This window comes from Pocillopora verrucosa, chromosome 13 (genome assembly GCF_036669915.1).
Source record: "Pocillopora verrucosa isolate sample1 chromosome 13, ASM3666991v2, whole genome shotgun sequence".
Classification (NCBI taxonomy): Eukaryota; Metazoa; Cnidaria; class Anthozoa; order Scleractinia; family Pocilloporidae; genus Pocillopora; species Pocillopora verrucosa.
Genome location: NC_089324.1, coordinates 173,262 through 186,657, shown reverse-complemented (window position 1 = coordinate 186,657; position 13,396 = coordinate 173,262). Strand labels below are relative to the sequence as shown.

At 41.3% G+C, this 13,396-nt stretch overlaps 1 protein-coding gene across 1 annotated transcript; it reads left to right on the top strand.

The window, feature by feature from the left end:
- The first annotated feature begins 7,998 nt into the window (after positions 1 to 7,998).
- Positions 7,999 to 13,293, top strand: LOC136277808 (uncharacterized). Its single transcript, XM_066160512.1, has one exon. The coding sequence runs from the start codon at positions 8,041 to 8,043 to the stop codon at positions 13,291 to 13,293; it is 5,253 nt and encodes a 1,750-aa protein (XP_066016609.1). The 5' UTR covers positions 7,999 to 8,040.
- Positions 13,294 to 13,396: the final 103 nt, after the last annotated feature.

Here is a 13,396-nt window from a genome sequence, read left to right as displayed (position 1 = left end):
TGGAAAAATAATACAGGGAAAGGCACTGTGTGACGCAAAGCTCGGACAAATGTTCCAATTGGATATTCAATATGACAAGGCCCGAGAAAATATCAGAGGGAAAAGCACTCGCTATCAGAATAGAAATTGGTGACAGAAAAGGAGACGCAAAAAGCTACGGAAACCTAGGAACTTGCTTCCAATCACTCGGTCAATTGGCCAAGGCCCGGAGCATCCTCAAGAGAACGCAATCGCTATCAAAATAGAAAATTGGGTGAAAGCGATGGAGAAGCAACAAGCTACGGACACATAGGAACTTTATTCCAGTCACTCGGTCACTATGACAAGGCCCGAGAATATCAAGAGAAAGCACTCGCTATCAGAATAGAAAATGGTGACAGGGATGGAGAAGCAACAAGCTACGGAAACCTTGGAACTTGCTTCCAATCACTCGGTCAATATGACAAGGCCCGAGAAGATCAAGAGAAAGCACTACGCTATGACAATAGAAATTGGTGACAGGGATGGAGAAGCATCAAGCTACGGAAAACCTAGGAACTTTGTTCCAATCAAGCGGTCAATATGACAAGGCCCGAGAATATCAAGAGAAAGCCACTCGCTATCACAATAGAAATTGGTGACAGTAAAGGAGAAAAAGGCAAACAAGCTACGGAAACCTAGGAACCTTTGTTCCAGTCACTCGTCAATATGACAAGTGCCCGAGAATTAAAAAAAAACAATTTTCAAAGAAAAAGCACTCGCTATCAGAATAGAAATTGAGTGAGAATGGCTGGAGATAGCAAACAAGCTACGGGAAACCTAGGAACTTTCTTGTTCCAATCACTCGGTCAATATGACAAGGCCCGAGAATATCAAGAAAAAGCACTCGCTATCAGAATAAGAAATTGGGTGACAGGTGATGGAGAAGCATCAAGCTACCGGAAACCTTAGGAACTTTGTTCCGATCACTCGGTCAATATGACAAGGCCCGAGAATATCAAGAGCAAGCACTCGCTATCAGAATAGAAATTGGTCGCAGGGATGGAGAAGCAACAAGCTACGGAAAACCTAGGAACTTGTTCCAATCACTCCGGTCATATGACAAAGGCCCGAGAATATCAAGAGAAGCACTACGCTCATCAAAATAGAAATTGTGTGACAAGTAAAAGGAGAAGCAACAAGCTACGGAAACCTAGGAACTTTGGTTCCAATCACTCGGTCAATATGACAAGGCACGAGGAAATATCAAGAGGGAAAGCACTCGGCTATCAAAATAGAAATTGGTGACAGGTAAAGGAGAAGCAACCAGCTACGGAAAACCTAGGAACTTGTTCCAGTCACTCGGTCAATATGACAAGGACCGAGAATATCACAAAGAAAACAGCACTCGCTATCAAATAGAAATTGGTGAGAGGGAAGGAGAAAGCAACAAAGCTACGGAAACCTAGGAACTTTTGTTTCCAAATCACTCGGTCAATATGGACAAGGCCCGAGAATATCAAGCAGAAAGCACTCGCTATCAAATATAGAAATTGGTGACGGGATGGAGAAGCATCAAAGCTAACGGAAACCTAGGAACTTTGTTCCAGTCACTCGGTCAATATAGACCAAGGCCGAGAATATCAAGAAAAAGCACTTCGCTATCAGAAATAGAAATTGGTGAAGAGGGAAGGAGAAGCAACAAGCTACGGAAACATAGGAAACTTTGTTCCAATCACTCGGTCAATATGACAAGGCCCGAGACTATCAAGAGAAAGGCACTCGCTATCAAGAATAGGACAATTGGTGAGAGGGGATGGATCGAAGCAACAAGCTACGGAAACCGAGGAACTTTGTTCCAGTCACTCCGGTCAATATGACAAGGCCCGAGAATATCAAGAGAAAGCCACTCGCTATCAGAATATAAAATTGGTGCTGACAGGATGGAGAAGCAACAAGCTACGGGAAAACCTTGGAACTTGCTTACCAATCAATCGGTCATATGACAAGGCCCACGAGAATATCAAAAGAAAGCACTCGCTATACAAAATAGAAATTGGTGGACAGGGATGGAGAAGCATCAAGCTACGGAAAACCTAGTGAACTTTGTTCCGATCACTTCGGTTCAATATGACAAGGACCGAGAATATCAAGAAAAAGCACTCGCTATCAGAATAGAAATGGTGATGAGGGATGGAGAAGCAACAAGCTACGGAAACCTAGGAACTTTGTATCCAGTCACTCGGGTCCTATGACAAGGACCGAGAAAGTATCAATAACCCTGTGCGACGGGGGCAAAAGCACTCGCTATCAGAATAGAAATTGGTTGAAAGGGGGGGGGGAGGGATGGAGAAGCAAGAAGCACAAGCTCAACGTAGGCTTAGACGAACTTTGGATTTCCAGAGTGTCCTAACTCAGGACTATAACTATGCCACACTCAACTAGTAGAGCACCTCTCGGATCAATATGACAAGGCGCCCGAGAATAGCAAGCGAAAGCACTCGCTATCAGAATAGCGAGATCACTTCGAGCTGTCAGGGATTACATACAGAGATAGCATCAAGCTACAGGACACCTAAGGAACTCTTGTTCCAATCACTCGGTCAACGATGACAAGGCCCGAGAATATCAAGAGAAAGCACTCGCTATCAGAAGAGAACAATTGGTGATAGGGAAAACTGGAGAAGCAACAAGCTATAGAAACCTTACATCAACGTTTCTCCTCACTCGGCTGGGTGATGCAAAGGCTGACGACTATCTAAAGAAGGGGGCCAATGAAAGTTAGAAAGGGTATCGATGATAGAATTGGAGAAGGAGTAGACTACATACACCTTGGTTCAATTTCTCTTAAGTGTGTGAATATGACAAGGTTCAAGAATATGCGAGAAGCCCTTGCAATTTTATGGACATCGGTGATAGAGAAAAAATAGTAGCCAGCCACCAAATGTTAGGATTGTATTACCAATCTCTTGGTAAAAATGACCTAGCCGAAGAATACGTTAGGCAAGCTCTCCTATTAAGTAGGGATATTGGACACATTTTGAACGAGTTTTACTGCCTTTGTCATCTATCGGTGTTAATGATGTCAAAAGGTCATCTTGAGGAAGCTTCTTTGTATCTTTTTCAAGTCATTCAAAAGTTCGAAACTTTGAGAGGTTTTCTTAAAGAAAACGATGAGTTGAAAATATCTCTTTTAGAAGAGTACGGTACCTTTCCCTACGAGTTGTTAAGTAGGTTCTTTCTTCCACTAGAAAGCCTGAAGACGCCCTTTACGTCGAAGAGCTGAGAAGGGCAAGAGGCCTGGCCGACTTGATGACAGCTCGGTACTCTGTCCAAGAGCAGATCTCAAGCGATCCACAGTCTTGGTGTGGCATTCAAAGGATCTTCACAAAAGAAGCAGACTGTGCATGCTTGTACATTTCGGTTGGTGGAGATGAGGTACGGTTTTGGATAATAAAAGCAACGGGAGCTATTCTTTTTTCAGAAAAGAAAGTGAACCTGGACCCCAACAAGGTGACCGAATAGTCCCTAAGTTAGAGGAGTTTTTTAAAGAACTGATGTCACTTCGCCGCAACAACCGATCAGGGCTGCATGACTGTGATACCGCAGATTTCAAAACCAGTCTTCACTTGTGTTACAACATAATCATTGCTCCCGTGGCCATTTTACTGAAGCAGCCCGAGATCATAATTTTCCCTGATTTCTGTGTGTACCAAGTGCCATTTGCAGCCTTGGCTGATGAAGGAGGCAAGTATTTATCAGAGACATGCAGGATTCGGTTGGTTCCCTCTCTCACGACTCTGAAGCTTGTTCAAGACAGTCCTCCAGACTATCACAGTCAGACCGGGGCACTGGTAGTGGGTGACCATGTGGTTGGAAGGTGATTTACAAGGGAAGGTGCAGAAATATGATACCATTGCCGTGTGCAAGAAAGGAAGCAGAGATGATTGGAACACTTCTTGCGTAAGGCCTTTGATAGGAGAGTCCGCTACAAAGCATTCTGTACTCCAAGCGATAATTCAGTGAGCCTGATACACATTGCTGCGCCTGGATATCCTGAAAGAGGGGAGATTGCTCTTTCTCCTAAGCACCATACCCTACTCCCACCTTTCCTCGAGAAGAAGAGTATCTTTTGACGATGGCAGATATTTCAAAAACTCCGTTGCGAGCTCAACTAGTGGTGCTTAGTTGTTGTCACAGTGCTCGTGGACAGATTGGAACCGAGGAGTTATTGGAATTGCCCGAGCGTTCTTGGGATCCGGAGCTCGTTCAGTGTTAGCGGCACGATGGAGGCTGGATGACATAGCCACAGAGCAGTCATGACTTGTTTCTACAAACATTTGTTCCGCGGTGAAAGCGCCAGTGAGTCTCTCCACAAGGCCAGGAAGTGGATGAGAAATAACGGCTTTGACAAAGTTTCTCAATGGGCGCCATTTAGATCATGGGCGACAACGTGACATTTGATTTTGGAAATTGGCCGGTGCCTAACGCACCTTAAGAGCCATGACTTTGATAAAACCTCTGTAGCATAATGAACTAGATTTAGTAAAGCTCACAACTATTTAATAACAAGCCTGTAAAAAGAGGACGCCATCTGCGAAGGACAACTCGGATCGATACACAGAGGAAAGCAGTTCTGTAAAATGCTTATCAGACATCTAAGTTTATTAATTTGAAAAAAGACAGCGTGTAGAGTATTTCTTTATAAGAGTTCCGAAGTTAAAAAACTCCAATTTTTTTTTTTAAGTCATAAGTTCAGTGACCATCCAAGCAAAGTCTGACAATTTTTAGGTTTCAAACGCCGTTGGTTTCGAAGGTGATTAGTTAGTCAGTTCAAGAGACTTTTAAACAACTGTGTGACCTTGGAAAAGAATTTTTTTCTGAGCTTAAATTTCTTGAAATTTCTTGCAAGGCTTTTGACAAAAACATGTGGTTTAACAGGCCAAAATAAACACATTTAAAGAGAAGAAAAAAGGAGATACTCTTAATCGTATAGTAATGCAAACCTTTGTATTTTCAGATACCCCAGTAATTTTATCAATTTAATCCTTTAACCCCAAAGAATGACTAGCATCTAATTTCTCCTTACAGTGTCACTCCTGAATCAAACATTAGGTCACGAGAATAATGGAAATGATCAACAAGTACAGGAGCTCTTGATTATCAAGCAAAATCTCCTTGTCAGCAACTAAGGAAATGTAGAGAAATCATTGTGGAGAATATGCACATTGATATTAGTGTGTAAAGGGTTAATTGATACCCCTATGTGTAGATAACATTGTATCCTCACAAAGAATCTTGTATGCTTATAGATACTTTTTACTCATATACTCATTATCCTTCACTTTCGCTCTGCCGCTACTGTGACGATAAGTTTTTCCTCGCCCCAAAACTGGAGGACTGAATCTTCGCGCCGGCACAATAACAACGGGGGGATAATAACTCTGTAGAGACGACTTAGCAGCGAGAACGGAAACTCGTCACGATTTCCTGGTACACGGAGACCTACTTCGAGCGAGCTTATACGGACGTCAAGGATAAAACAATTCTTTGGTTCCACAGTACTTTTATTCTAGGTCAGGCCAACAAGCGACATGACCTCTAGCATACTCTAGTTTGTAATCATCAAAGCTGTACAAGGTACTTGCTTAAGAAGTAACTGGTGCGAAGTGCTATTGTTACAAAAATTGTAATATTTGAATAAGGACACAAAGGAGCGGAAAAAAAAGTCTCTTTGAAGTTAAACGAAAAACTACTTAAATATTCCATCTGTTTCTACGACGGAAAGAATCTCAAAATTAAAAAGACGGATGCAATAAACTCTAGCCATTAAAGTAGGAAACCTAGGTGCGATTTTACAGCTCTGATATAGAAAACAATACCTATCTTAATTGCAGTAGCGCAGCTCAGGAAATAAAAAACGGAAAAGCAATTAAAAGTTTCTGCTTATTTATGCAAGATTGATTTGGAAACCATCGCATGAAACGAAATTAGATTTACGAGTATAAACTCAGCTGCTATCTACCATGAAAAGCAATGTTTCCAGAAGACCATTAACACTTATATTTACCTAAAAAAAAACCATGTAATAAATAACAAACGTGCCGACAAGCAGGTACATATGATGAAAGCGAGTAACAACAAAAATCTATTCTAAAAGCTACTGTGGTTTTTATGCATTTTTGATTTATTAAAATGAAAGGACTTGAAATGGTTAAATGTGAAAGTTTACGAATGAATATGTACCCGAATAACACATACGGGAAAAGTCAGTAAATTTTCCCGTAACAACTAGCTATTTCGCTCCGTTTTATCAAATGCATGAACACCTGGAAAAGGTTACTTTATTATCAAAGGGAATTTATGCATGGAAATGCTTTTATTGACCCAAAAAACTCAACAGATTCTTCGTCTGCTACTTTTGTGCCATATCTGCGAGTTACAAAACAATAAATATACAATGAAAACCGAAAGAATACGAAGTATATTTATATACGTTTAAACGAGTTGTCATCAGAATTTCTCCCACTATCAGCTCAAAACAGTAGTACAATACAAGATAAACTTGGCGAGATGAAAACGGTCTGACTCATTGTCTGTCAACAAACTGCACTCTAACAGGTCTGTCAGAAATGGTGACCCCTCTCATGAACGGATCCACATTCTCTGCCTCCAGTGGGTAAGTGATGTCGGCGTAATCGTACATCGAGTCAAAATTATCGAAAAACTTTTAAATTTCTGTGTCTCGTAGACCTTGCAAAACCAAGAAGGCAAAAAACCGACTCGACCGCAGAAATCTCCGACGGCTTTTATGAAGGTCTGTGCTTCTTTGCTGATTTCCTCTAAAAGACAACTAAACCTTTCGTCAAACAACATCTCCGCCACAGACTCAAATCCAGGAATTTCTTCCTTTTTTCCCCGTAGAAATTTAGAGACGGAAAGTCCAGTCTTTCTGGATAGTTGGAATCCGATCGAACTTTGCAACGTCGGCAGGATCGGATAAACTGATAATTTCGACGCTTGGTAGTTTGTTGCGGAATACTTTCCCATATTTCTTGACATCTTCTGCTTGGATTTCGTAAATCGCTTTCCAAGGGGCTGACCTTTCGTTCCCACGAAGAACGTCCAAGTTATTCCGAAAACTGGAAGACGGAGCGGACCTGGGTTTCTGAAAAAAGTTTTGTTTTTGGTGCATCCTCGACTGAAATGAACGATAGAGAACACATCGATGTCGACGGCAGAAAACCACGGAGACCATGGTTTTGTTTAAGCATGAACAAAATAGTCCGACCAGATGAGACAACGAGAGGGTGATTTCTTTTCGTTCTAACAGTAAAGGCCATCTTCAACCACTTCAGCTATCAAAACCCCGTAGATCAAAGGAATCATTTGCACAGCTATAGAACCTGGCTTAAACGTTGCGAAGATTAAACGATTTTGATAACTAAAGAATGGTCACGCCCCCCACAACAGGGTAACATAACGAGCCAACTCAAAAATTCGTTACGTAATCCAAGATTCACTTACACAGTCAAGTACTTCGGCAACAACAAAATCAGTAAACCTAAAGTTTTAGCAAACTCGAGCTACACATCTCGTGGGTATAAATCAGTATAACTGAAAGGCACAAGAAAGGGAAATTTTAACTTGGAATCGTCCACCAAATTTTCAAAAATTTGCTTAAACCTGAGAGACGTCTATTCAGAGGGCCCACTTCTTTTGCTTTCTTTGTTTGCTATGGATAAGCAAATAACTCATTCAGTATTGAGGTAGATAATAGTTTTACTAGAAACTGTGGGAGACGTCACAATGCTTGCGATGTACTTCTAAGTTATGAATAAAACAACACAGCTGCCTTGACCATCGCGTGATACTTCGTAGTTACAATAGTTGTAACATTGGTGCCGTGACCAGGATGACAGAGGATATAACCAAAATGATATTGATCCGAGGAGCCTACAAAGGACACTGTACGCAAGACTTTAAAAAAGCAGAAAACTCATAGCTGCAAAGGATTCAGATCCCGCTGAATTAGAGGCACTTGTGGACAGACTCACACGAAGAGCTGGGGAAATAGCGCACATGGATGCTAAAATTGTTATGGCTTTGGAGACAGAGCCAGAAATACTAAAAGACACAGAATCAGCCCTATTGTTTCAAGACAATATATCGGACTGGCAATTCCGAATCAAACGATTTCTCAAGAGTAAACAAGAAACGCCGGTGAGTCAGTTCCCTAACAGTAGTTTCAAACAAACACCAACGCCTCGAATGCACATTAATCTACCCAAGATAAACATCAAATCCTTTGGAGGAGATCCACTTGAATGGCTCACATTCTGGGATAGCTTTAGTGCAGCTATCGATAAAAACCTTGAACTAAGTGATGTTGAAAAAATGAATTATCTTAATGGAATGCTTAAAGGAGAAGCAGCGCGCGCTATCTCCGGGCTTCCATTGACTGAAGAAAATTATAGAAAAGCAACTGAGCTATTAAAAGAGCGCTTTGGCAAACCCCAAAGTTTAACCAACGCTTACATGGAATCATTATCCAAGATCCGAGCGCCATCAAGTGACATTAAAAATTTAAGGGAATTTCACGATACATGCGAAGCCAATATTCGTGGTTTAGAAACACTTCGCGTAATGACAGAATCATATGGTAGTTTGCTAATTCCCATACTCCTAAAGAAAATACCCGAGGACATACGCTGCTTAATATTCAGAGCGGATCATTTAGCGGACAGCTCCCTGGATAGATTGAGGGTAGCCATAAGACAAGAAATTGAAACACGAGAGAAAAGTCACATATCCTCTCAAGAAGATTCCACATCTGCTGAAATGGACGGAGAAGTATTCGTACCAACCGCTGGCACTCTATTAGCCAATGCTCAGCAAAAACAAAGAATTTTCAACTCAAAACCGAAAGTAACACGCCCATGCACTTACTGCGCGGAAACACACCGCCCAGAGAGATGCGATAAAATCACATCAGTAGAAGAACGCAGATCTATCCTTCAACGCCAACAAAGATGTCTAAACTGTCTTGGACTCAAACACACGAAAAGTCAATGCTACTCAAAAGGTCGTTGTATGAAATGTAAGAGAAAACACCATACTTCAATCTGCGAAGAAAAACAAGAGAATCCAAACCAAAGTTCATCATATCAGATGAAAGAAAACAGCAATTCAAACAGTAGTCAGCCACCTACACATACCACAGCCAAAAACACAACCCACATGGGAGCAACACATTCCCTTCATCCTACCAATCATATCCTGATGCAATCCGCCGTCACAAAGATACGTGGAGCCGGCAAACAATATCGTCAAGCTCGCATCCTGTTCGATACGGGATCACAAAGAACCTTTATTACTCAAGATATGACGCACAAACTTGAACTGAAACCAACGGGAAAAGAACTCCTGGATGTAACTACTTTCGGCTCATTTCAAAGTACCAGGAAAACATATGATATTGTCTCATTCTCGATATCGACAGCAACAGAGAATATCACAATAAAAGCACTAGTAACTCCAATTATTTGCCCACCGCTATCAGTCATGGAAAAACTTAAGATACCTCCTGCATTGAAAGGACTCAAACTTGCAGATTGTCTGCAATCACCAGAAAATCTTGACGTTGATATCATCATTGGAAACGACTATTACGGTCAGCTGATTACTGGAAAAATAATCAAAACTGCAAAAGAAGCCTTGATTGCTAAAGAAAGCAAATTCGGATGGCTCCTGTCCGGACCCGTTCAAAACGAGAGCAACCACGAGAACGACTTAAACACACTGTGCCAAAGGATCGACATAACGCCAGTACAAGAGTCAAAACTCGATAACCTATTAACCAAGTTCTGGGAAATCAGCAAGATACCAGAAGAAAGCGACAAAAACGACGATATCATAACAGACTTTCAGAAAACCATCCGATTTAACGAAGCGACCGGTAGATACAACGTAAGACTCCCATGGAAGCAAAACAAACAAGATCTACCAACAAACTTCATTTTAAGCAAAAGACGGTTAAACAGTCTACTAAACAGCCTCAACAAGAAGGACCCAGGACTTATTGAGAAATACAACGAACAACTCCTTGAACAAGTCAATCTCGGTTTCATAGAGAAAGTGAGGAACCTCAATCTTCACGAAGGCATTTTACATTACATCCCGCACTTTCCTGTTTTTAAAACGGATAGCGCGACAACTAAGATGAGAATAGTTTATGACGCATCTGCCAGAGTGTCATCAGAAGCATTGAGTTTAAATGACTGTCTACATACAGGTCCAAATCTAATGCAGGATCTAACTGGTATCCTATTAAAGTTCAGGACCCACAGAGTTGCCTTCACGGCAGACATAGAAAAAGCTTTCCTTCAAATCGAACTAAACAACCAAGACAGAGACGCTACTAGATTCTTATGGCTAAAAGATACGAACAAATCCGTTAACAGTGCGGACAATTTGGAAGCTTACAGATTTTGCCGCGTTCTATTTGGAGCAGCTCCCTCACCCTTTCTACTAAACGCGACAATGCGACATCACCTTAACGAAAACGATAACTGGATAATGAAAGACTTAACAGAGAACATGTATATGGACAATGTGGTCACAGGAACTAATTGCCACGATAAAGCCTTAGAATATTATTCTTTGTCGCGACATTATCTACAAAAAGCAGGCATGAATTTACGACAGTGGACCTCTAACTCAATCGCTTTAAATCGTAGAGCACAAGATGATAATGCACATGCAGCTCAAACAACAAAAATTCTAGGACTCCCGTGGAACTCAACGAACGATACGCTCTCCCTTTCACTCGGAAACATGATCAAAAAATCGGAAGCTATCACAAAACTTACTAAAAGATCCACGATCAGCTTTGCATCAAAGTTGTTTGATCCCCTGGGATATGTTGAACCCATTACAGTCAAAGCAAAGATCATGATTCAAGATCTATGGAAACAGAACTTAAGCTGGGATGTGGATGTCCCAAGCGATCATGAGAACCAATGGCTAAACTGGATCAGCGATATCAGCAATTTGACGTCGATTGAAATACCCAGACCATACTTCCTCACAGACATTTCTACACGGCAACTTCATATATTTTGCGACAGCAGCCAACTAGCTTACGGAGCAGTGGCTTACCTAAGAGGAAAAACAGGAGCTGAAGTATACACTGCGTTCGTTATGGCTAAACCCAAAGTTGCACCTATTAAAACACAGACCCTTCCACGACTGGAACTGTTAGCAGCACTCTTAGGAGCGCAGTTATCTGAATATCTGACCAAGACACTACAACTTGCAAAAACCAAATGCGAAGTCACATACTGGAGTGATTCCCAAATAGTATTATCGTGGATATCGTCTACTAAACAATTACCACAATTTGTTAGTACACGAGTCCACAAGATAAAAGAAATAACATCCCCGACTACATGGCGATTTTGCCCAACATCGATGAATCCAGCCGACTTGTTAACTCGGGGACTTGATACCAAAATGTTCAACGAGAAGAAACAACTATGGTTTCAAGGGCCTCCATGGCTGAGAAACCCAGAGGACACATGGCCTCCACAACCCGAACCATCATCCATCCACGCAGAGTACGAGAACCCACAATTGGCAGTTACAATTATGGCAGATATTAAAGAAAATCCCAACATACTGAACATCATTGAGTTAACAAAATACAGCACCCTAACACGTGTAGTCAGAATTACTGCCCTTCTTGTCCTCTTTGCAAGAAAGTGGAAAACACCTGAAGCGTATAATGATAACATTCTCACCACAAAAGAAATGCTGGAAGCCAGAAATTTGTTACTTAAAGCAACTCAACAAATAACTTATCAAAAAGAAATATCATACCTAAAGAACGGGGATAAATTCAAAGAACCTGCCATCGTACGACAACTCAACCTTTATCTTGACGATGAGGACCTACTTCGCTGTCGTGGACGGTTACAATACACAGATCTACCCCACGATACAAAGTTTCCCATTCTCATGCCAAAAGACAATTATTTGACTTCACTGATAGTCCAATCTATGCACAAGACGGTTATGCATGGTGGAGTTTGTGAAACATTAACTCAGCTAAGACAAACATATTGGATTCCACAAGGTCGACAGTTGGTTAAAAGAATCCTCTCCAAGTGCACAACATGCAGAAAAATCCAAGGACCACCATTTCGATCTGTACCTACACCACCTCTACCCAAACCGAGAGTTCTACAATCACAGGCCTTTCAATTTACTGGCATCGATTACGCAGGTCCTCTTTATGTTCGCGACCAAGGAAATCGAACTTCATCCAAAGTTTACGTTTGTCTGTTCACTTGTGCCGCAATACGAGCCGTACACCTCGAGTTAGTAGAAGATCAGACAACCCAAGCCTTTCTTAGGGCATTCAGAAGATTTATCAGTCGACGTGGAGTTCCCGAATGTATCATTTCTGACAACGCAAAAACCTTTAAAGCTGGAGCTCAAGAACTCCAAACGATGAAAAATCAGGTCCTCAAGCCAGATGCATCACAACAGTTCCTCGCCAACCATAACATAACATGGAAGTTCATAACAGAACGAGCCCCGTGGTGGGGAGGATTCTACGAAAGACTTGTTGGACTAGTAAAAAGATGTCTCAAAAAAACTATAGGCAAAGCCTGTCTAAACATTATTGAACTTAACACAATACTCATTGAGGTTGAGGCAGTGTTAAACAGCCGTCCCTTGACATACCCTTACGTGGATATTAACGATGCCTCTCCTTTGACCCCATCACATTTCTTATGTGGACACCGTCTTCTGGCATTACCAGACACAAGAGTTAGCGTCCAAGAATCAGATCCAGACTATATTCTGCCTGATGTTTCTACAAAAGAGCTAACAAAGAAAGCAAAATATCATGAGAAAACGATACAGGCTTTCTGGACACGTTGGCAAAAGGAGTATCTGACAAGTCTACGTGAATATAACGCTCATCAAAGGAAAGTGTCAAACAACACCACAGTTTCTGTAGGAGACGTTGTTCTCATACATGATAATATGCCACGTAATCAATGGAAAATAGGTGTCGTTACTGATTTACATAAAGGGAAAGACGGATTAGTCAGATCTGTATCTTTAAGAATAAGTTCTGGTAATACACTGTTAAGACCTATAGAGAAACTTTACCCATTGGAGGTATCCAGCGAGAACAATACACAAAGTATTGAAAAGGAAGACAAAGAAGCTATAACCGATAAACAACGCCCCCCAGTACGACTTGCCGCTCAGAAAGCAATTCACAGAATCCGGGAACAATCAAAGGAATACTTGACCTGAAAGATATTTATTACGAAACTATTCTTAAATATTTCTATTTTGCTAATCATTCCATACTATTTCTTATCTAATCGGCTCGGGAGAGTGTCATAAATTATGTAAT